This window comes from Pongo pygmaeus, chromosome 1, assembly GCF_028885625.2.
Source record: "Pongo pygmaeus isolate AG05252 chromosome 1, NHGRI_mPonPyg2-v2.0_pri, whole genome shotgun sequence".
Classification (NCBI taxonomy): Eukaryota; Metazoa; Chordata; class Mammalia; order Primates; family Hominidae; genus Pongo; species Pongo pygmaeus.
In genome coordinates, this window is record NC_072373.2 from 71,094,864 (window position 1) to 71,120,556 (window position 25,693).

The window sequence follows — 25,693 nt, forward strand, 5'->3', positions numbered from 1 at the left end:
TACTGTAGCTGCCCTTGGAGGATTTCCTATCTCAGTGACATAGGGGCTTGGGACTTAATGCTCCTTCAAAGACATAATACAAGGCCTCACACCTCTCCGCTCCTCCATTTCTATCTAATGCTACTCAAAGGTCTACAATCTCAGTGAAAAAGCAGACTAAAACAATTCACTTATTTTTCAATTCCCTTGAAAAAGGGAGACAACATACAAGTGCATCTATAATAATGTAGGCTCTGGGCGGTCAAGGAGAAAAAAGAAAAACTCTTTCATAAGAATTTGTAGACTGAGAAGAGTGGCTCATGCTTACAATCACAGTGCCTTGGGAGGCTCAGGCAGGAGGATCGCTTGAGGCCAGGAGTTCGAGACCAGCTTGGGCAACATAGTGAGACCTCATCTCCACAAAATATTCTTTTTAAATTAGTCTGGCGTGGTGGTACATGCCTGTAGTCCTAGCTACCTGAGAGGCTGAGTCAGGAGGACTGGTTGCAGTGAGCTATGACTGCACCACTGTACTCCAGCTTGGGTGACAGAGACCCTGTCTCTAAAAAAGGAAAAAATTAATTTAATTTTAAAAGAAGAATTTGTTAACTACAGGCTGCCTTTAATTGGATTTGGTATTTAAATTTTTACTACAGAGAAGTACAAAGATGCCCCAAGCAAAACAATAAACATAAAAAATAGTCCCAGGTCTGCAACAACCCTACGTATGAGCAAAAGCAAACAAAAAGCCTCTTAGAATAATGTATTCCCTCAATCGAGGCAGCAGCAAAATTCTCATGAATAAAGCTTAAACAGACATGAGCTTTCAAGCCAAAGATACAAAATTCATTATATATCTTTGAAAAAACCACTTTAAGAATGAGCAGAAATAGAGTAGTAGTACCCCAAGAAGTTCCAATAATAACACAGAAACTATGTTGAAAATTAACAAATTTTAAAAATAAAATAAAAATAAGAAAAGAGCATGACTGGTGTAAAAGCATACAGATTTGAAACAGATAAAACACATCTGAAGAGAATCAGTGAACTGAAATGTAGATCTGAGGAAATCACGCAGAATGGAGGACAAAAACAAAGATAGAAAATATGTAAGGTTAAGAGACAAGCAGGAAAGAATGTCAAGTTCCAATAAATTTTCAATAGAAATTACAGAGAAAAAAAAACAGAGATCATGCACAGAGACAATACTTGAGAGATACCGGCTGAAAATATTCCAGAACTGATGTAAAAAGTAAAATTATTTCTTAAGGAAAAAGTATACATTGAAGAACTGAATTTCAGACACAGTATCAAAATTTATAAACTCACATGATTGAATCTTCTTGTGAAGGCAACTGCATTTGGTGCAGAACTATATTTTTCTTTTTTATTCCATCCACAACTTGAAAGCTCCTGGAAAATTAAGGTGAAAATTAAATACAAGTAATAGCCTAGTTTTTTTTTTGCCAGATTAAGGTTTTCAAAACATTAAAGACAGTTTGTGTTCTTTTCTAGAATCACTTTATTTAATGGGAACATACGTAATATTATATCCATTCAGTTGAATCACAAAAGCAAATTTGATTAGCAGGACATAAGAGAGCACAATGACGGTGAAAACATAGGCAAATTTACATTCCACAGGCAGAATATTGCTGGATTCTTTTCTGAAAAGATTTGAATCCCAAGAGGAAAAGATCCACAGATAAAGATGAGCATCCCACAACATACAGTGAAGACTATTCAGTCACCCAGAGCTCCCAATCAGCTTTCTAGTATCTCACTCTTTGGGCTAACAGTTAATTACCCGAAACATTTGAAGAAACCTTTAATAAAAGGGATCATGATCCCCCAAAAGTACCTGTCGACAGAATACAAAGTGCCCACAAACTTGTATATTAAAAAATTAATTTTCATTTTACACTAACCTCTAACTGAAATAAGACAGTCCTTTTAGTTATAAATGTAGGCTACAGATTACAGTGGCATTGGCAACACATGTGATGTAGTTACCAATCAAAATCACTGATATTTTCATATCACATTACAGTTGATGCAGATAACTTAAAAATATCATTTACACTCATCACTACTTCAAACTTATGGTAGTTATTTTATTTTTTTGATACAGGGTCTTCCTCTGTTGTCCAGGCTGGAGTATATTGGTAGGGTTACAGTTCACTGCAACTTTATCTCCCTGGCTCAGGCAATTCTTCCACCTCAGCCTTCCAAGTAGCTGGGGCTACAGGTGTGTACCACCACACTCGGCTAATTTTGTTTGTATTTTTTGTAGAGACAGGGTCTCGCTATGTTGGCCAGACTGGTCTTGAAGTCCTATGCTGAAGCAATCCTACTGCCTCAGCCTCTCAAAGTGCTGGGATTACAGCCATGAATCATCACACCCAGATATGGTAGTATTTAAGACTGACCTCTAGATTTTAATACATTAAGGGCAAAGAAGCACACGTATTGCTGTATAACAGCTTTACAAAATATTTTGATAAGTATATTTTAACAGAACTGATTTCCTTTTAAAGAAGGGTTAGCATTAAATAGGCTTCAGCCTGCCGGATGGGTCCAAGGTCCGAAACAGGTTAACAAGCCTCTATAATACAACAATAGCCAGGGAGAGAGAACCACAAGAAAAAAGAAAAAGAACTCTGAGGAAATAGAATTAGGGCAGAGGACAGAAGAAGTTGAGTTAGGGCAGGGAATGAAGAAAACTGAGAAAAAAAGAAGCCAAAACCATATAATTATTATTTTTTAATACATGAGAAAAGACATTGTACCCATTAAGCAAAAACAGGAGGATACATAAAAAGAAATATTCAGAGAAAAAATAGAGCTTTTAGAAATAAAAAATGTAAGAGAAATTTGAAAGTCAGCAGAAGAGTTGTGAAATAAAGGTGACTAAATCTTTTAAACAAAAAGTTAATGATAGGAGTAAAATATTTTTATGCTAGTTTGAAGACCATAGGAGTCAACATCTGAATAACAGTAATTTCAAGAGGGAACAGAGAAAACTGATCAGAGATTCAAAAACAAAACAACAACAAAAAACAGCACATATGGAAAAAAAGGGATCAGAAGGTATCAGATATCTTAATAACAGCACTGGAAGGTAAAAGACAACTGAAGCAATGCCTTCAATCTTGAAGAATTCAATTTTCTAGAATTCTATATCCAACACAAATACCAATGAAGTTTGAAAGTAGACTACAGACATTTTCAGACATGAACATCTCAGAGAATTTGTCTTCTATGTACCTACTCTCAGAGAACTAGTAGAGTATGTGCTCTATCAAAACAAACTAGCAAACAAAGAAAAAGGAAGATATGAGACCCAGGAAACTGAAAACCAATATAGAAAAAATATATACATATTGGGAATCCTCTGATTAACAGCAATGGGAGATCCTGGGGCAAAGCTATGAGCAGACCTTTAAGAACAAGAGTCAAGAAAGGAGCAAGAGGACAGAAATTCCAACAGACATCTGTTTCTGAAAGTGAAAAAAAAAAATTCCTTACGTGTTTGGAAATATTAAGAAGAGACATTCAGTACATTCACTTCTGGCAGAAATTTAGTGATGGATACAAAGAAAACTAAAGTACATTTTAGCTCAAAGAAAACAAAACTTGAGTACAGTTCGATTGTAAAAAATACAGTTACTTAGTCAAAATTGTGATATAACTGTATTGCAAAAGGAGAAATGAATTATATAAATGGGGGGGAGAGAATATAAGACAGTGAAATCATCTTCTATAGTACAGAGTCAACATATCATACTTAAAATAGAAAAATCAAGGAAAAGTAAGGATTTAGATATATTATTTGAAAAACAGACATAAATTCCTCAAAGGAGAAACAGCTAAGAGATCTGGGTGGGAGTGGAGCTCCAGGATCGAGGTTGGGAAGATGAGAATAACTGATTTAGGATTTTGCTATATTTTGTTCTCTCATGCAAATATTTGACTTCTTAAACATGGTACATGCATATCTTCAATAAAATCTTAAATTAGAAACCAAAAAAAAAAAAAAAAAAGGAATAGATTGAGTCAGGGGAAGATTGAGGAAATAGTTATGATGATACTATAGTCCTTCAAGAAAAAAGTAATGTTCCCTCAACCAGGGCACTGTCAGTGGATATGGATATGATAAACTCAAGATATTCTGGAGGCAGACAGGACTTCGTCAACAATTGGACTCATGTGATGTAAGCTAAAAACGAAGTCTGCAGAAGTACTAAGATTCCAGGTTTCTGCCTTGAGCAACTGAGATAGGGAATACTGAGGGGAGAGATGACAATTATTTCTACACAGTAGATAAGGAGTGAATGCTCTGGAGATAAAAACTGCCTTTTAAAATCTAAAATTAGATCATATCATATCTTTCAAGCTTGAAATTTCTGAAAGAAATAATGAAATGATAAAAAGCAATTCTATGGCAAAAATAAAAATTTCTGGATATTCAATTAGCCTAGCTACATGATCATTTTATATTATCTCCCTGTAAAAAAAGAAAACATTTAGTAGTAAAAATTATATTCACACAAAAATATTATGACAATGATACTGAAAACATCAAACTGCTAGATACATTTTTGTTCTTTCTAAAATCACAGCATACACAACTACATAAAGATGTCATATTTTAGGATAAAATTCCTAAGATTAAATCCCTAAGTAACTGAATCCGTTTTTAGCCAATTACTATAATTACAAAATTTATATTAATGCTATAATCAAAGTGTCTATCAAATTAAACTTATCAAACCACTCAAAGTAGCCATTTGACAAAGAAGTCAAACTCCATTATAGACCTTTACACAAAAGGCTGATTTCATTTTCCTATTGTAAATAATGAATATCCTTGCACCTTTTCTGACATTTCTGATTATTTCTTAAAAATATAGTCCTACAAGAAATCACGAGGTCAAAGAGTATGAACCTTTTCAAGGCTTTGCTACCTGTCAAACTGCCCTCCTGAAATACTGAATCATTTACACTCCCATGAGAAATGAATGTAAGTTTCACAACACTCTTATCAAAATGAGGTACATAGCTGACCCTTGAACAACGTGGGTTTGAACTATGTGGGTCCACTCATACACAGCTTTTTTTCAAAAAATATTTTGGAAATTTTGTCTTGAAGATTTGCAACAATTTGAAAAAAACTTGCAGACAAACCGCATGGCTTGGAATATCAAAAAATTAAGAAAAAGCTAGGGATGACGTGAATGTATAAAATACTAGTCTATTTTATCATTTACTACCATAAAATACACACAAATGTATTAAAAAAAGTTAACATTTATCAAAATTTATGCACACCAACAGACCTTACATGCTGCCATATGCAGTTAGAGAAATGTAACAAACATAAAGGTGCAATATTAAACCATAACTGCATAAAATTAACCATAGTACATACTGTTCTACTATAATAATTTTGTACCCACCTCGTGTTGCTCTTACAGTGAGTTTAAGTGTTGAGAGTATTCCCTTAAAACACCCTGTGATGACACTACTTATCTCCACATGAGCAGTTCCTATCTCCAGTAAATTCTATTATCACAGTAAAATGTGATTTCTCACGGTTCTCACATTATTTTTCATCGTGTTTAGTGCAATATCCTAAACCTTGAATAACACCATGGGACCCATAAGAAGTACCACTAGAGATGCTGGAAGTGCTCCTAAGAAGCAAAGAAAAGTCATGACATTTCAAGAACAAGTTGAATTGCTTGATATGTAACCATAGACTGAGGTCCTGCTGCCATTTCAGTCAATATATCTTATAAACAGACTATGTAAACTTATGATATACAATATAGTAGTGTAAATGTATTTTTCCTAATAACATTTTCTTTTTTCTAGCTTACTTTAAGAATATATTATATAATATATATAACATACAAAATATGTGTTAATCGACTGTTTGTTATCAATAAGGCTTCCAGTCAATGGTAGGCTATGAGTAGTTGAGTTTTACCTGCAAATTTTCGACTTCTGAGAGGCTGTTGTTTCTAACTCCAGAGACATTCAAGGGTAAAGTGTAGTTCTGATTATTGTTGTATGAGATAGGCTAGTGATGTAACATTGTTTCATGGGGGAAATGTTTTCTGATATAGAAACTACCATCTTATGAGGTTCAAAAACATCTTGTCTTGTTTTCTAATTATAAGCTTCTTTAGAATGGAGGGCTTCAAATGGAATTTTAACCCAGCTGCTTCCAAAGAATGTGACTACACACCTCTCCCTCCCTCCCTCCCTTCTACCCATCAAGTCACCTTTTGTTAATTCCTCTGGTGTGGTGTTTATTAGCTCTTGAATTTCTCCAAGATCCATATCTCGAAACTCTTAGCTCCCTACCTTTTTTGCCATATCCACAATCGCTTTCATGATTTCCTTTCAGTCACCTTCCAACGGTTTTCCTCAAGTGACAAAGCATTTTTTCCATTAAATTAATGATGCAGAAATGTTCTAAGAATTGGATGGACTTTCCAAAACCTCTTGGCATTTATTTGAGGAGTCAGAAAAGTATTAAAAAAATTTTTTAATGTAAAAATGAAGCCACAATCCACCATACTTTTGTCTGGCTTCCTTATTTATCATGATAAATTATAATGATGAAACAGGATCAAATGGGTTGAAATGTATAAAGCCTTTAGACTGGCACATAATAATGTCTGTATTAGTGTTAACTAGTAGTATTATTATTATTGCTACTATTAAGACATCTGTTTTCAGGATGGGAAGGACTTTTAAAACATAGTAGATTAAATTACACAGCAAAGTATGGGTATTGGCTACCTTAAACAAATGAACAAAAAAGAGACCCACATATGCACATAAAGAAGATTGGGAAGGCTGGGCACAGTGGCTCACACCTGTAATCCTAACACTTTGAGAGGCCGACGCAGGTGGATCACTTGAGGTCAGGAGTTCAAGACCAGCCTGACCAATATGGTGAAATCCCTCTCTACTAAAAATACAAAAATTAGCCAGGCGTGGTGGCATATGCCTGCAATCCCAGCTACTTGGGAGGCTGAGGCAGGAGAATCACTTGAACCCAGGAGGTGGAGTTTGCAGTGAGCTGAGATTGCACCACTGCGCTCCGGCCTGGGCAACAGAGCAAGACTTCTGTCTCCAAAAAAAAAAAAGAAGATTGGGAAGATGTTTACATAGGTTTTCTTTGGGGTTTATAGGTGATTCACAGCCCTCTCTCCACCCTTATTTTCTCTCTACTTCACATCAAACATCTTTAGTCTCAAAGTTGGGGAAATTAAGTCAACCATATATAGAAAGAGTAGTAAATACAGTTGACCCTTAAACAACTCAGGGGTTAGGGGCACTGACCCTCCGAACAGTTGAAAACCCACATCTAACTTTTAAAATTATGCACATATAACCTTTGACTCCCCCAAAACCACTACTAGCCTACTGCTGACCAGCCTTACTGATAACATCAACAGGTGATTAACATGTATTTTGTATGTGATATGTATAATACACTATATTCTTACAATAAAGTAAGCTAGAGAAAATAAAATGTCATTAAGAAAATCATAAGGAAGAGAATTTACTATTCGTTACGTGGAAGTGGATCATCATTAAGGTCTTCATTCTTGCATCTTCATGGTGTATAGGCTGAAGGGGTTGGTCTTGTTGTCTCAGTGGTGGCAGAGGTGAAAAGAAGGCCAGAAAGGCAGTTGGTGTAACTTTACAAAAGGCAGTTACTTGGTGTAACTTTACAAAAACATATGTAATTTAGGTCTGACTTTTTTTGTTTTTTCCATTTCTCTAAAGATGTTTCCATATGGTACCAATCTTTCTTCCATAGTTTCCTTTAGTTTCAGTGCCCGTATCATAGAAGGGTCCATGTTGTAAAAGAAGTCAAACGCAGTCCTGAATCACTAGAACTATTCTGCTGGACTGTCTAATGTCAATTTGTTTTCTGGTGCTGCTTTTTCTACATCTTTTTCCTCACCATCTGGCACTGGTTCAGAAGCGTTCATCTCCATCAAGTCATCTTTTGTTAATTCCTCTGGTGTGGTGTTTATTAGCTCTTGAATTTCTCCAAGATCCATATCCTGAAACTCTTAGCTCCCTATCTTTTTTGCCATATCCACAATCTTTTTCATGATTTCCTTGATTGGCTCTGTCATAAAACCTGTGAATTCACATGTAACATCTGGACACAGTTTTCTCCAGCTGAAATTTATTGTTTTGGGCTTGATGGCTTTCATGGCTCTTTCTTTAACAATGATGGCATCTTCAATAGTGCAATTCTTTTAGACTTTGATGATGTTCTATATAAGGGTTCTCTTCCACATCACTGACAATCCTTTTCATGAAGTATTGCGTATAATGAGCCTTTGGTGTTGAACACATGGGGCTCTGGGTGGCCAGGCGCATTGCTCAGAATCAAAAGAACTTTAAAAGGCAGCCCCTTATTAGCAGGGTTCTTCCTGGCTTCAGAGACAAAGCATCAATGGAACCAATCCAGAAAAGGGGTTCTCATTTTCCAGGCTTTATTATTTTACATCCAAAGACTGGCAGCTGGTGTTTACCTTTTCCCTTCAAGACTCAGGGTTTAGCAGCTTTATAGGTAAGGGCAGTCCTGATCATAAACCCAACCGCAATTGCACAAAACAGTAGAGTTAGCCTATCCCCATCTGCCTTAAATTGTGGTGCTTGCCTCTCTTCCTTGCTAATATATGTCCTTTGTGGCTTTTTTTTTTTTTTTCAAGGGTAGGACACTTTCATCTGTATTAAAAACTTGTTCGGATTGGGTGCAATGGCCTGTAATCCCAGCACTTTGGGAGGTCGAGGCAGACGGATCATGAGGTCAGGAGTTCAAGACCAGCCTGGCCAACATGGTGAAACCCTGTTTCTACTAAAAATACAAAAAATTAGCCAGGCATGGTGGCATGTGCCTGTAATCCCAGCTACTCAAGAGTCTGAGGCAGGAGAATCACTTGAACCCAGGAGGTGGAGGTTGCAGTGAGTGGAGATCGCGCCACTGCACTCTAGCTTGGGCGACAAAGCAAGACTCCATCTCAAAACAACAACAACAGCAACTTGTTCAAGCAGATACCCATTCTCCTCAATGATTTTCTCAATGGTGTCTGGAAGCCTGTCTGCTGCTGCTTGGTAGGCAAAGCTGCTTCTCCTGTTATCTTGACATTTTTTAAGCAAAACTTCTTTCTAAAATTATCAAACCATCCTTTGCTGGCACTAAATTCTCCAGCTTTAGATACTTCACCTTCCTTTTAAGTTGTCATATAATAACTTTGCTTTTTCTTTAATCATATTTGAGGCTATGGGTATACTTTCTTATAGAAATCCTGGACCCGTTTAAAAAGCTGCATTTTCAATACCTGATAAAAGACACAATATTTCACAAAAAGTGTGGGGTTTCCATACCTGCTGGTGTATGAAAAGTGATGACTTCACAAATTTCCTTTTTTGAAAAAAAAAAGGAAAGAAAAAAACAATGCTCCTTACACTGGATTCATTTATCTTGAAATGGCAGACAACTGCAGCTGCAGACCTCAATCTATGGTACATTTCAAGCAATTTAACTTGTTCTTGTAATGTCGTAACTTTTCTCTGCTTCTTAGAAGCACTTCCACCACCACTAATGGTACTTCTTATGGGTCTCATGGTATTATTCAAGGTTAGGATATTGCACTAAACACAGTGAGAGATCACATTTTACCGTGATAACACAATTTACTGGAGAGAGGAACTGCTCATGTGGAGATGATTAGCATCATCATTTTCAGCAGATACTCTCAACACTTGAGCTCACTGTAATAGCAACATGAGGTGGTTACAAAATTACTACAATAGAATGGTATGCACTACAGTTAATTTTATGCAGTTATGACTTAATACTGCATCTTTGTGTTTCTTAATAGTTCTCTCGACCGCATATGGCAGAACACAATGTCTTTGTATGCATAAGTCTTGATAAATATTAACTTTTCTTAATACATTTGGATACATCTCAAGGTAGTAAAAGATAAAATAGACTAGTATCTACATATATTTTATACATTCATGCCATCCCTTTTTCTTAATTTTTTTTTGATATTTCTAAGCTATGTGGTAAGTTTTTTGTTTTTTTTTTACAAATTGTTGCAAATCTTCAAGACAAAATTTCCAAAATATTTATTGAAAAAAATATGTGTATGAGTGGATTCTCACAGTTCAACAAGATGAAGAACAGATTTGTGGCTGCCAGGGTTAAGGCTGGTGAAGAGTAGGAGAGGAGTAATGTGATGGGTGTGACTATAAAGAAGTAGCACAGGGAGAGATCTTTGTGGTGATGCAATAGTTCTGAATCTTGACTTAGGTAGTGGTTAGATAAATCTACATATATGACAAAAATCACAGAATTATACATACATGTATTATAAAAATATCAATTTCTTGGTTTTGATATTGTACTACAGTTATGTAAGATGTAACTGCTGAGGAAAACTGAATGAAGAGTAAGTAAATGGGACTTTTCTGGACTACTTTTGTAACTTCCTATGGGCCTCTAATTATCTCTGTACTATTTTGTTGCAACTTCCTGTGAATCTATTATCTCAAAATAAAAAGTTAAAAAACAGCAATAAAAACAAAACTACATAATGAATTATGAAGCTAAAATTGCACTGGGACTCCCAAGAACTAACCCACTATTTCTTCTTAAACTTTGACATGGATTTATGGTTACCTAGCATTAAAGGAATTTTGCCCTGCCCCACCTCTACCTCTCAAGAGCTGCTAAATTTCTCTGTGATTAAAAAAAAAAAAAAAAATTGCTTTTCCCTTTGTCTCTATCTCTTTCTGTTTCAGATTCTAAGATCTTCCTCCAAGTCACGCTAGAATACAATCCAGGAGATAAATTATGCCACAGATGCCATCTTGCATATTGACAGTTCAGCCTGGTCAAGAGTTAGTCTATACTAAAATATCTCATACGAACATCAAAAGGTTGAAGTAAACTCAACAACTCAAAGGATGCTTTTTTCAAGAGTATGACTTAGGAATAAAACTGTTTTGAGTATACTATGTAAATAAGCCTCCATTTTAGCAAAGGCTAAATGAAATTTAGCAGCCTTGACACCCCTTAAAATTTGTTCCAATGGATTTAACTTGCAATTTTAAAATCACGTAGTAAAGAGAAATCTTCAAATAGTAAATCATATATAAAGGCAATTTCTTAACAGTCATTATAAGTGTATTTTAATTTTAAACTATGAAACTACTAAGCCCAATTTTCACTTGCATTTATTTTGGAAGCACAGGGAGGGCAAGATCCCACAACTGATGACCACCTACCCTATGAAAGAATTACTGAATTCACAGAAGTCACAGCTTCCTTATATCTTGTAGGTTTGTTATGCAAAGAAATTCTTGATCTAAATTTCATCTTGTAGGTTCCAATACTCTTAAAAGGAATGTTCTAAGGGTGATGTTGTAGGGATACCTACAGATAGAAGAGAGAAAAGGCCAATATAGACTAGTATGTAGATAGAGACTGAGGGAAGAAAAGAAAAAGCGATGGAATCTGTAAATAACTGGAGGCAGGGAGAGGGCAATGGGGCTGGGAGATCCTAACAAAGAGAAGATAATTATTACTGAGACATCTCTGTGCTCAAAAGAGGACAGCTTCAGAGGAATACGGTATATCCATTAGCATTCAGCCTAATATGGTTATCTACAAAGAAGTCTCAGTCACACATGAAGTGCTCACTACTATTTCTATATCTTAACCCACAAAATAAACTTTAAAACTAACTCCTAAGTATTAAGATATATATATAGAAAAAAAATTCCCTTCTATTTTCTAATGTACTCACATCCTCTTTTCTCTTCCTTCCTCCCAATATGTTAAAGCTGTCCGTATAATGAGATCACAGATACAGGCAGGAGCTTTCTTTTCCTATCTCTGATGTCATATACACCTACACTACCAAACAACACTTTTCTTCTCTACCTTCCTTAATCCTAATCTAAGCCTTACCTTACTATATATTAAAGAAGTTCACAGTGATGAATAGCAGTAATACAAACTGACAAAACAGCTGCAACTTGCTTCTAACACAGCAGTTGGTTTATTCTGGTCTGTATCGCAGAACAATTTCAAGTCTACAAGTCTTCTTTGCTTTCTTCAAATCTCTCATTATATTTATTAATTGTTTATATTTTAATTTTAAGGCAAATGATTAATTTTCATTAAAACAAGGATAGAATTATGATATTCCTGATGCTGGAACTTTGGATATTTCCAAGATTATATTATCTTGACATACACTAGAAGGTTTGCACAGAGAAGCTTTTTCTATATACTGTTGGAAATATCTCAATTGTTAAATTTTTCTGAAATATTTTAATAAGATACAGGCCAGGTGTGGTGGCTACACCTGTAATCCAGCACTTTGGGAGGCTGAGGTGGGTGGATCACCTTAGGTCAGGTGTTCGAGACAAGCCTGGCCAACATGGTGAAACCCCATCTCTACTAAAAATACATTAGCCAGATGTGATGGTAGCACACCTGTAATCCCAGCTACTCAGGAGGCTGAGGCAGAGGTTGCAGTGAGCCAAGATCGCACCACTGCACTCCAGCCTGGGCAACAGAGTAAGACTTTGTCTCAAAAAACAAACAAACAAACAAACAAGAAATATTTTAATTAATAAGATTCAGAATTATCTATTACGTACTTTCCCTCATTTAACCAACATTCTTCCTTGATCCCTAGTAAATCCTAGTGATCCCAGTTATACGGAGGGGCTTATTATTTTTTGTATTTAATGTCTGTTTGTTGATATAATCTAAATGACTGACTTAATGTATTGATCTATGAGAATAAACAGAGTATAAAACTTTCTTCTTTGCTTTTTTTTTTTTTTTGAGACACAGTCTCACTCCAACACCCAGGCTGGAGTGCAGTGGCACAATCTCGGCTCACTGCAACCTCCACCTCCCTGGTTCAAGCGATTCTTGTGTATCAGCCTCCCGAGTAGCTGGAATTACAGGCATGCACCACCATGCTTGGCTAATTTTTGTATTTTTAGTAGAGATGGGGTTTCTCCATGTTGGCCAGGCTGGTCTTGAACTCCTAGCCTCAAGTGATCCACCTGGCTCAGCCTTCCAATGTGCTGAGATTACAGGCGTGAGCCACCACGCCCAGCCTAAAACGTTCTGTGAATGCTCTATATGTCAGACTTTCAGATATAGCCTGTCACTTTATGAATACTTGAGACCCTCATAAAAGAGGCAAACATTATCCAATGTAATAATAACTACAGCACAAATTTCAAGCACAGTTGATCTCCTACTTAAGGCTTATTAAAAGCACAGAGAATTGCTACTGGAAAGAAAACTGCACTGCAAACCACCTTTTTGTCATAACTCACCCTGTGCTTAGTAACAGAAAGTTCATTCTGAAGAGAAACCCTATTAGTGTAATCAATGTAGCAATGCCTTCTGAAGAAATACAAGCTTTATAGAACATCCAAGAATTTATAATAGACAAAAATCTAGAACAAAAATCCTATAAATGTAATAACATGGAAAAACCTTCAGAATACAGTCAATGCTTCTGCAACATGAAATAACTCACACTGGAGAGAAGCCCTATAAATAAATGTGTAAGAGCCTTCTAAAAGAAAACAATCTAAGCCAGGTGTGGTGGCTCACACCTGTAATCCCAGCACTTTGGGAGGCCAAGGCAGCTCACTTTAGGTCACGAGTTTGAGACCAGCCTGACCAACATGGTGAAACCCTGTCTCTACCAAAAAATACAAAAATTAGCTGGGTGTGGTGGCATGCGCCTGTAGTCCCAGCTACTCTGGAGGCTGAAGCATGAGAATCACTTGAACCCAGGAAGCAGAGGTTGCAGTGAACCGAGATCACGTCACTGCTCCCCAGCTGGGCGACAGTGTGAGATCATGTCTCAAAAAAAGAAAAGGGAAAGAAGGGAAAGAGAAGGGAAAATAAAGCAAACCTTCATGATCAAAAGAGAAATCATATTGAGGTGAACTATGTATATAAGAAATATGGGAAAGCTTTAATAAGTGCTGAGCTTTGACTGAATACCAAAAATCATACTAGAAATTAATGAAACTACAGAATCCTTTGGCAAAACTTCTGCCTTACTCAGCATTGGAAAATTCATACTAGGGAAGAAACCTGAAAATATAGCCTAAATTATGGGAAGGAAAAAACTCCTGTTTCTGCAGAAAGGATGCTATTTTATAAAAGTCACATTGGGTGGATAACACTTTTGCAAAAATGACTCCAAAATGATAAACAATGGGAGATCATATGCCTACAGGCTATACAGTATGAAGTTTTGAAATGGTCACTTATCAATCTCTAATAGTAAACAGGTGAGAAGGTATTATTCTAAGGTGCTAGAGATATCAGTGAACGGAACAGTCAAAGATTCCTGCCCACATGGAATTTATATTCTCGACAGGGGATGACAGACAGCAATCTGCACATGCTTGACCTGTGACAACCCCCCAACCTTTATCACCTATTAAGACTCCTGGGCTGGGCATGGTGGCTGACGCCTGTAATCCCAGCACTCTGGGAGGCTGAGGTGGGAGGATCACTTGAGCCCAGGAGTTCAAGACCAGTCTGGGCAACATTGAAAGACCCCATCTCTTAAAAAAAAGACCCCTGCAGTTTTGATCAAAATTCTTATTTATTAAATATTAAAGCCTTGTAACTACTAACTGCAGCTCAACTCTGAAATTACCCACTTCCAGGAATTTCTCAGAGATCTATAAAATATTTTAAAGATCAACCAGTTTAAATACCCTTTATTTAGATTTTTAAAAAATTTCAAGGCCAAAGACAAGAAATAGATTGTATTAGCAGCACAATTTATAAATGGCAAAGCTGAAACAAAAATACAAGTCTTCTGGCTCCTTGCTCTTATGGTTTGGCCGCTAAAAAATTATCTTCTGTAATTCAAAGGGCTTTTAAAAAAATTTTAAAATAAGTGAAATTAAGTAATTAAGGATTTATTGAGCACCCATTCAGAGTGCTGTGTGTTGGACACTGATTTTACAAAGGGGGAGGGGCAGCAGCAAAATATATGGCAATTTGTCTTCAAAACTGCTTTAAACTGAAAAAGAAAAGAAGGAAAGTGAGAGAGCAACTGTGTGAAAGTAAGAGTTGCAAGAGTATATTAATAGTGGTTGAATACATATGATGGAACTTTTCCCCTTCTTTATAATCACTATAATTACAGTTTACAGTTACAACCATGTTATTGTATTTTCTCCCCACCACTAAAAGACTACATATCGAGAGGAAGGGGGAACAGTAAAAACCAAGGTTTTGTGTGAAAGGGATCACTATCCATAGAAGTATCCAAATTTGGTCATGCAGCTTGGGCCAATGGACAAATGGAACATCTTAGGATTTCTGCAGCACCAGTATGGAAACACCAGGGCACAGTACTGAGGCCAGGGGTGGAGAGGGAGCTGTCAGGTTATTGAGACCAATCTCAGTCCCAACAACCACAGACAGACACTAAAGAATACTCCTATTTCTAGAGCCAATGAGCTGCAGCCTTGTAATAGCATTTTATTCTTTCAATAAATATGCTTCAGAGTTGACAGGAGAAAAGAAGGGGAGAAAATTTAAGAGGTAAAGTCAATGGGAGATACTGGAGAACAGGAGAAGAAGGACAGAGAAAGTAGTGGAAAGGCTGAATTTTTGGTTTCTCAATTGTATTAAAAATGGATGGTTCAGAGCACTCAGAGAACCTTAAAAAACTTAACAAAATATGACTGAACTTTTTTTCTACGTAATTAGATTCCTACTAAGTAGTTTTTAAAATGACTGGTGAAGTTTAATGGTGAATTCTTTTCCTTGGTAAACATATTTGCCTTTCTTCTCTATCATTACACAAAACAACTAGAAAATAAAGTACCAAAATCTGTTTTCTTGTTCTTCAATCCGAGGTAATTTCAAGTGTGTTACAGAATTGGAGAAAAACCAGGCTTAGCATTATGTTTGCTTTAGAACTGCTTTTAAAGATGTGATTTTACTCATCCAGTATTTTATCAATGACTAAGGACAATCTTTGTACAAAGAAAAATAATTTTTAACACTTCAGAGATAAGACAGTTTCTACAGTGAAATAAAAGACTTGGAATTTTTCTTTTTTTCCCCCGAGCAATTCTGAGATACATAGTACAACAGACATTGTAGGTAAGCAGCTTTATTTCTGAGCAAACAACTGTACTTCTTATAGTTGCCCTATAGTTTCTTCCTTCAAGTCAAGAACGAGTTTAGGTAGAACACGTTTAGCTAAATTCTGCTTGACATACGAGAGTTGAAAATGCAGAATTCCATAAACTAGTTAAGAATTACCAGGTCCTACTTAGGAAATTAAATCAGGAGTGGGAGATATATATTATATGTAACCAGAAACTGTCTACATTATTGAAAGCTGAGACTTGCGTAGTTTAATCACCAATCTGCAACTAAAATCACTATACCACATAGTTGGATTCAGAATCTATATTCTTCAAAATTGAAATTTAGTTCATATTTTAATATAAATAAACCATCACTTAAAATAATGTTACATGTGGAAACACAAAAATGAGCATTGATTCAAATAGTTTTCAGCCTGGTGTGCTGGCTCACACTGGTAATCCGAGCACTTTGGGAAGCCGAGGCGGGGGGATCGCTTGAGCCCAGGCATTCAAGACCAGCCTGGGCAACGTAGTAAGACCTTGTCTCTACCCCCCCAAAAAAAAAAAAAAAAAATTAGGCAGGTGTGGTGGTGTATGCCTTTAGTCTTAGATTCTTGGCAGGCTGAGGTGAGAAAACCGCTTGAGCCCAGGAGATTAAGGATGCAGTGGGCCGTGATCATGCCACTGCAATCCAGCCTGGGCAATACAGTGAGACTCTGTCTCAAAAAACAAAAACAAAATACACTGAAAATCTTTTAAACAGTTTTATAAAGTATATGTATAGTTTTAATATACAATTATATACGAAGTAGAGACCTGAATATTGATATAATGGACAGAAACATAAAATTAATTTACTAGTTATAGACTCAGTTATAACCAATATCTTTTCATAATATCTGAGGTTTAATTTTGATTTAACAGTAAGAATTTCTTTATCCTCCAGTGAAGGTAATATTCTAATGTATACTATATAAAGGGACATCATTTTATGTTAATAAAGACTAATACACTAAACTGGCTGCCATCATAGGTTAAACAATCTATTTTTAACTTATCAGTAGCAAGAGTTTTGACATAATAAACAATATCTGTACAATCATTTTGGAAAACAAATTAGCAATAGTTGATTAAAAATTTAAAGATGCTCTATAATCCAGTGATTAATGCATTAAAGTGTATATATCAACATAGATGTCAGTCAACAATGTTGAACATCAAAAGCATGCTAAGAAGACAAGAACATCAAAAGCATGCTAAAAAGACCAAAACAACAGAACACCATCTACATAAAATATTTAAAACTGCAATAGCACGCGTTAAGGGATACCTGTACATAAAGAAAAAATAAGACTAAATAGACAGGAATGATACAGACCCCTACTGGATGGTGATTACCTTGGTGGGAGAATGCAGAAAGCCTTTATCAGTACTGGTTAGGTACACAGGAATTTATCTTATTATTTACTATGCTTTGTTATATGTCTTTAATATATCACACTAAATTTTAAAAACATTTTTCTGCCAGATAACAAAGCCCTTTTCATACTGCCCAGATTTAATACACTCTTAGTGTTCACATGAGACTAATACATTAAGAATATTTTGGCTGGGCGCAGTGGCTCACACCTGTAACCCAGCACTTTGGCAGGCCAAGGCAAAAGGATCACTCGAGCCTTGGAGTTTGAGACCAGCCTGGGCAGCATAACGAGACCCTGTCTCTAAAAAAATAAAATAAAAAATTAGCCAGGCATGGTGTCACATGTGTATGGTCCCAGCTACTCGGGAGGCTGAGGTGGGAGGATCGTTTGGGCCTGGGAGGTCCTGGCTGCAGTGAGCCGTCATTGCGCCGCTGCACTACAACCTGGGGAACAGAGCCAGACCCCGTCTCCAAAAAAAGAACTAAAAGTATTTTGGTGCTACATCATTTCTTCCAACAGTTACTGTTGTCAATTTTTAAAAACACTCTCTCATTGGGCAGACATTTACTAAATACTATGTTCATCCTCTCATTCTAAATATTGAGCTTCCACTATGTGCCAGTCAGATAAAATGGTAAGCAAAAATTGTCAGTCTCTGCCTTCATGTAGCTTAAAATCTGGTGGAGAGGCAAGCAAATCAAGTACCTGTATTCACTCTCTTGATAATCTCACCCACACTTTTAAATACCACCTTTACACTGACATCTCCCAAACTTATATTTCTAGACTGGACTGGAAATATACGCCAGTATGCATTCCCTAACTCAACATTCTCCTTGGCTGTCTAACAGGCATGTCAAAATAAGTATGTCCAAAGCCAAACTCCTGCAAAATCTGTTCCTCTAGCCTTTCTCCACAAGGGTGCATTGTACATTATATTTTATATGAATAGCAGCCCCAGGAGTTGTATAGGACAACAATAATAATTTTTCATCCCAGAGAATATCAACTACATGCATCTGGCTTCAGGCCAAAAACCTTGGTGTCATCCTCGACTCTTGTTTCACATACAACGTCTGGCAACTTCTCATTTATCTCTTCCATTCCCACCCTGATCTAAGCCACCTTCATCTCTCATGTGGTCTCCTTGATTCAGTCCTTGGTAACACCTCTTCTTCCCCTATGCTCACTTTGCCACATATCCTAGTCAGCAGTCTGAAAGAGCCGCTTAAGGCCGGGCACAGTGGCTCACGCCTGTAATCCCAGCATTTGGGGAGGCCAAGGCGGGTGGATCACTTGAGGCCAGGAGTTTGAGACCAGCCTGGCCAACATGGTGAAACCCTGTCTCTACTAAAAATACAAAAATTAGCAAGGCGTGGTGGCATGCACCTGGAGTCCTAGCTACTAGGGAGGCTGAGGTAGGATCATCACTTGAACCCGGGAGGCAGAGGTTGCAGTAAGTTGAGATCACACCACTGCACTGCATTCCAGCCTGGGTGACAGAGCAAGATTGTCAAAAAAAAAGAAAGAAAGAAAGAAGAGAAAAAAAAGAGCGACTTAAAACCTAACGCAGAAAATGTCACTTCTCTGCTCACAACTCTCTAATGGCTTCCCATCTTTTTCACAATGGTGTTCAGGGCCCCACACCATCTAGCCCTCACCCTACCTCTCATCTTCTAGTACATTCCCTCCCTTGCTCACTCACTGTAGCTCACTGGCCTTTGCCCCGGCTTTCCCTTTGCCTGGAGTACTATTTCCCCAAACACGCATATGGCTTGCTCTCTCACTCACTTCCTTTAGGCCTTAACACAGATGTCATCTTCTCAGTAAGGTCTTCCTGATCATCCTATCTAAAGTTGCAACTCCCACTACCCTCACACTTCCTATTCTCTTCTCTCTGCTTTATGTTTTTCATGACACTGCATAGCTAACCTCACTCAAATATCAGATCCATGAGGGCAGGAATTTTAGTGTTGGCTTACTGCTATACTGTCAGCAACTAAACTAGATGTTTTAAATTGCATATAATAGGCATACAATAGGCATCCAGTAAATATTTGTTGAATCACAACACAAATTTAAAATTGCAATTGACGTGGCCAGTGAAAAAGTAGAGTGCTAGGTGACCCTGTAGAAAGACAAACAAACCTTACCTGATAAAGTCAAACTAGAGCTGAGAACTGAAAGATGAGTAGAAGTTAATTAGGATGTGCACAGGCTCAGTGGTGAGAGGGGCTAAAGGAAGGCTAGTATACCTTAGACCAGAAAGATAGGAAAGATGTAAGATGGGGTTGCAGAAGGTAGAAAAAGGTAAAACTGTGAAGAGATCTGTAGACCATATTAAGATGGTTCTTTATCCTCAGAGCAAAAGGAAGCCAATGAAGTGTTTTAAGCAGAGCGATCACATGAACAGATACGACAGATGTTGAAAAGATTACCATGGCTACTGGGTAAAAAAGTATTTAGAGGGGTCAAAGTAAATGCAGGTAGATGAAGTAAGAGGTCACTGCAATAATTCACTTGAGAGAAGACAGTATTTTACATTGGGGTGTTGGGAGTAGAGATAGACTGGATAGATAAGATACTTAGGAGGTTAAAAAAATCAATGGGATAAGATAAATGGAGTAAAGGTCAAGGGAATTTTAAGGTTTATTTCTAAGTTTCACAAAGTACTTTCAGATGCCCCAAGGGAATAAAAAATTCCCATAGATGTGAAGTCTATGTCTTCAAGTAGTATTATCTGGATCTTCAACAATATCCAAGCTCCTAGCCACCAATGGCTACTAAGCACTTGAAATATAGCTACTCCAAATAAAGATGTACTGCAATTGTTGTATATGTTGGACTTGAAAGCTTAGCGGAGAAAAAAGAATGTAAGATATCTCAGTAATTTTTTACACTGATTACAAATTGAAACGATAATATTTTGTATGTAGCAGGTTACATAAAATCATTAAAATCAATTTCATCTTTCTTTTTACTTTATAATGTGGCTACCAGAAAACAAAGTTATATAAATGGCTTATACTATATTTCTGCTAGACAGCACTAATCTCATATAAAGCAGGATACAACTGTTGCAGTTCATTCAAAAGGAAAAAATACACCCAAGAAGAAGACAGGTGAATTTTAGGTCAAAAATGTAATTTGTATAAAGAATTTCATTTTTTTAACTTTTTTTTCAGGGAGGAGAAGAAATAAGTATTTCTGGTTTTTTCTTTTTGCCATTTAAATACAAAAGCCATTTTCTTCTTGTGCTTTATTTACAGAATACATTGTTCTTCTTCTGTTGCTAATCCAATGGTTCTACTTAGAGAGCCCTCTGTGGTATGGGGGAAAAGTTAGGAAAACACAGAATTGTGGAAATGATGGGAACTGAGAGATCATTTCGGCCCACTCCTTCATTTATAGGTACCGAATTTGAGATACTAAGACAGGAAGTAACTTACTTGAAAATCACAAGACTAACACTACCTAAATCATGTAAGACATAAATGGAAACTCATAGTCATTACAGTGTTTAGGGCCACTACAGACTTGTATATAGCACAAAGAATACACTATATTTTGTTCCCAAAAGAACTAAAAATGTATCTATTTTATAGTATTGAATTTCAGGATTATCAATGACTTTGTTTTGGAATACAAAATCACATTGATATACTAGATAAGAGGTTAAAAAAAAATCAGATTTTAGAGTCTGAAACTCAGTTCCACCACTTACTTGTGTACCAAAGACAATTATCACTGTTTCCTCATCAGTAGAGATACCATCATACTCAGGATGTTAAAATGATAGGAACACTATACACACACACCCCCCATGCTTATAGTGGATAGATGCATAATGCCAGTCCCTTTGTTTTCATTGAAACAAAAGATGTGTTTCTTGATCCTTTCTCTTCTCTCCAAAATGTCAACGCAGTCATATTATTAAGTCATAAAATAAAGATATAAGGGAAAAGATTACTAGAGTTAGTGGTGAAACCCAGTTTCAAATTTCCATCTTCCCATTAAAAAGCTTCAAAGCAATAGGTAAATCATTCAACTTCCCTAAGTCTATTTCCTCCAGTAAGTAATGAAGCCAAATCAATCAAAATGATTCAAATACAGCTGACCTGTAAACAACACATGGGTCTACTTATACACGGATTTTCTTCCACCTCTACCAACCCTGAGACAGCAGAACAAATCTCTCTTCTTCCTCAGTCTACTCGATGTGAGGATAATGAGGATGAAGATCTTTATGATGATCCGCTTCCACTTAACGAATAGTAAATATTGTTTCTCTTCCTTATGATTTTCTTAGTAACATTTTTTCTCTAGTTTATTGTAAGAACCGAGTACAAAATACATATAACATACAAAATATGTGTTAGTTGATTGTTTATGTTACCAGTAAGGCTTTTGGTCAACATCAGCCTATTTGAAGTTAAGTTTGTGGGGAATCAAAAGTTATAGAAAGAGTTTTCACTGAGCAAGTGTCAATGCTCCTAACCTCCGCTTTGTTCAAGGGTCAAGTATAGTCCTATCTATGACTCAATAATGTATTGCTATGAATGCCACGTGGGTTTCTGAGGCCCAAACAATATGTAGATAAGTTACAACACAAGCTTCAAACATTTTAAAATTAATATGAAGTATAATTTGACATTTCTAAAACACTTAATTTGAGATTGATCGTTTTCTATATTTAAAAAGAACATTCTCAAAACTACTTACATCTGGTTGAATAGCTTTAAATACTGGAACATCCATTAATGTTATCTGACCCTGAAATATAAAGTAAAAATGACAATTTCTTCTTTGGAATTCTATACCATAACATGTAACCTAAATTAAAATTATATTCTATACTAAAATATTACCAAATACTCAATTTTATAAGGGCTTATGGAAAACAAAATTTAGCCCCTGTACCATTAAATAGAATTATTTCTAATTATCTCATGCCTATTTATATTTTCTTGGAAGATAAATTGTGTAAAGTTAAAAAATAAAAATAATTTTAAAAATTTGGACAGTCACATTAAATTATAATCAAAAAATAAAAACCAGATTTATTAGTTCATGTAGCAGTGTTCTTCTTATGATGATTACATTACAGCTCCTCAAACAGTGGTATAAAATCAGATATTACTAAAAAGGTTTTCTTCCTAACTTATAAAAAAATAATGAAACTACACTAAAGCCAACATTACATCTAAGAGCTTTATATGCTATGGACCTATCCCACTTATGGCTATAGATGTAAGACAAAAGTCAACGCTATCAAGGAATAATATGCTATGACCAAGTACAGTTTATCTCTGGAATGCAGGAATGGTTTAACATTAGGAAATCAATATATTCTGTTAACAAATTAAAGGAGAATGAGAAAACAAATATATTTATATTAAGAAATAAATGTTTTTCTAGATACCTTTCATCTAATAACACCTTCATATTTCATTTTTCAATTTTTTAATTAAAAAAACAGTGAAAATGTTTCTTAGATATGTCAACAAAATACAGTTGGCTTAGAGAAATGGTATAGAGGGATGAAAGCAATTACCATAATGGCAAATACATATTGCTACTTACCAAATTGAAGTGTAACTTACAAAGTTGCCCTAAAAAAAATGTACAGCTTTTCTTACTTTTCCCACTTCATCCCTCTGTTTGCTCCACAGCTGTACTATTTTCCCCAATAATTCCCATATCCAGCTTTCTAAAAGCTGTCTCTTTTTCTGGACCTACAAATTCTAACTCAATAGCACCAATATGTAAATTATGTGCAAAACTGGAGAAGACAGAGGTAGGAGGCTTACCGCATATTCTTCTGGTGTAACCTTAAGAACATCAAATACCACAGCATCAAAGCTTTTCTTCAATTCAGAGCCTTTGTCACTTAAGGATTCAGAGCTGCTACTTTTCTGTTAAAGTGAAAGAAAATTCAGCCTTTTAAATACTGTCTCACAATCAAGTGACAGAAACTAGATTGGCCTTAAAAACTGAGAAAACAAAACAGTAGGTTAACAAATGCTGCAGAAAAGCTGAGCAGAACATGCTGCTTAGTTGTTAGAGTACCAGATAAAGGGTCAGACAACTTGAAATCTAAAACTGTGACTTTAAATTTTTAGGTTCTTGAATGAGTCATTTTCTTGTGTGTCAGTTTCCTCATCCTGACAACCTATCATTTCCTATAGAAATAAATGATTTTAACTAGTTCAATGATTCTCAAATAAGGTAGAGGGAAGTCAGGGGAGAAGGCTATATACTTACTTAAAATTTTTTAAACTAATTTTTATTAAGAAAAAGACAAATTAGCTTTATAACACAAGTTATCAGAAAATATTCAGAATGCTGTTAAAGTTACATATAATCCATTCTTAGTTATGTGATATGTTTGTGATAGTACAATTAATACTATTCTTCCTATTATATTACAAATTTAAGTTTTCCCTGCTTAAAAATTACTGTTTCAAGTTTGAATATGCTGTGGCTATACATAGAATGAAAGGTTGATTTTGGCCCTGAAAATCTTATTACTGTTAAAAATTTTCCACTTCATCTGTGCCATGACATAATAATATATTCTATATCAGTTGGCTAAATTCAGAGGAACATCAACATGAGAATATTTAGATCAGGCTCTATTAAATGGTGGTAGGATATGAGGCTACAGATAACAGCAAAAAAATTAATCAAAGTTTCAATTAGCACAGTACACATACATCAACCCACCAGCTATTATATATTAGTTTTAAGCACTTGTCATTATGCCTCATTTTTGCTTTTCCTCCCTTTTAGTAGCAGCTAAATACCAAGTATCGAGCCACGATCATTACAAAGAAAGGGATCTGTAATTAACTTTAAAAAATTCTCAACTATTATTACTTCAAATATTTCTTCTGCTTCTTTCTCTTGTCTTTCTGGTGTTCCCATTATGCATATGCTACACCTTTCGTCACTGTCCTACAGTCCTGGGCTATTCTGTTTTTTTTTTTTTTCATTCTATTTTCTCTTTGCATTTCAGTTTGGGAAGTTTTACTGACATGTCTTCCAGTTCACTGATTCTTTCCTTGGCTGTCTACTGGTCACCAGTCTACTGGTACTGGTTAGCTCACCAAAGGCATTCTTCGTTTTTGTCACAGTGCTTTTGAATCTTAGCATTTCTTCTCAATTCTTAATAGTTTTACTATCCCTGCCTATATTATCCATTTGTTCTCGCATGCTGTACGCTTTTTTTCATTAGAGACTTTGGTGTATTAATGACAGTTAATTTTAACTCCCAGTCTGATAATTGTGAAATCTCTGCCATATGAGTACGGTTCTGTTGCTTGATGTATCTCTTCAAATTGTGTTTTTTCCTTGCCCTTTAGCATGGCTTGTAATTTTTTGTTGAAAGCTAGAAATGGTATATTGGGTAACAGGAACTCAGGTTGAATAGGCCTTTACTGTAAGGGTTTATTTTTATCATGCTAGGCATTATGCTGTGCTTATAATTTGGTGTTGTTATAGGTGTCTCAGTCTTCAATTTCCTCTAGTATCATTTTTTTACCCTCTGTTGTCTTTGGGTTTCCCTAGAAATCTCTTCTTACAGTCTGAGCCTTGCAGTTCTTTCAGCTGAAATCTTAGTATTATACAGGAGCCCTGGCTGATGTGGTGGGGGAAGGCAGGGTGTGTGTGTGTATTTGAGGGAGTGCTGGGGGGGAGTGTCCTATAGTCCTATGATTAGGTTTCAGTCTTTCACTGAGTGTGTCCCCAGACTGTGACCTTCACAAACGCTTCTCTGTCCCCCTGGCTCGGCTTAGGTGAGACAAGAAGTCTAGAGGGGCTTCAAGTTGAGGATTTTTCCTCTCCCAAGTAGGTTAGGCTCTGGTGAAGTAGTTTCCCTTGAGGGCAGGTGGAGAACAGAATGCTCTGGGCATATTTCAATATGGTTACTTTCTATCTGGGTGTATTTCAAAATGGCTACTTCTTTCCTCCTCCTGCTAGAAGCAGAAGGGAATTTTTCTCTGTCTTTACTGTGAAAAGCTGGTGGGCATCCTAGAGGTAATAAAAATCACAAAAGCAGAGGCAGACAA

General features: G+C 36.2%; 1 protein-coding gene across 2 annotated transcripts in view; it reads right to left on the bottom strand.

Annotated features, from left to right (window-relative positions):
* Positions 1-25,693, bottom strand: part of RALGPS2 (Ral GEF with PH domain and SH3 binding motif 2) — a 195,825-nt gene that overhangs the window by 114,201 nt on the left and 55,931 nt on the right. For both annotated transcript variants that reach the window (XM_054459571.2, XM_054459489.2), the window contains exons 3-5: positions 23,435-23,539; positions 22,347-22,397; positions 1,309-1,392 (exon numbers count right to left, since the gene is read on the bottom strand). In XM_054459571.2, coding sequence (XP_054315546.1) covers positions 1,309-1,392; positions 22,347-22,397; positions 23,435-23,539 — 240 coding nt within the window. The remainder of the gene's footprint in view (positions 1-1,308; positions 1,393-22,346; positions 22,398-23,434; positions 23,540-25,693) is intronic.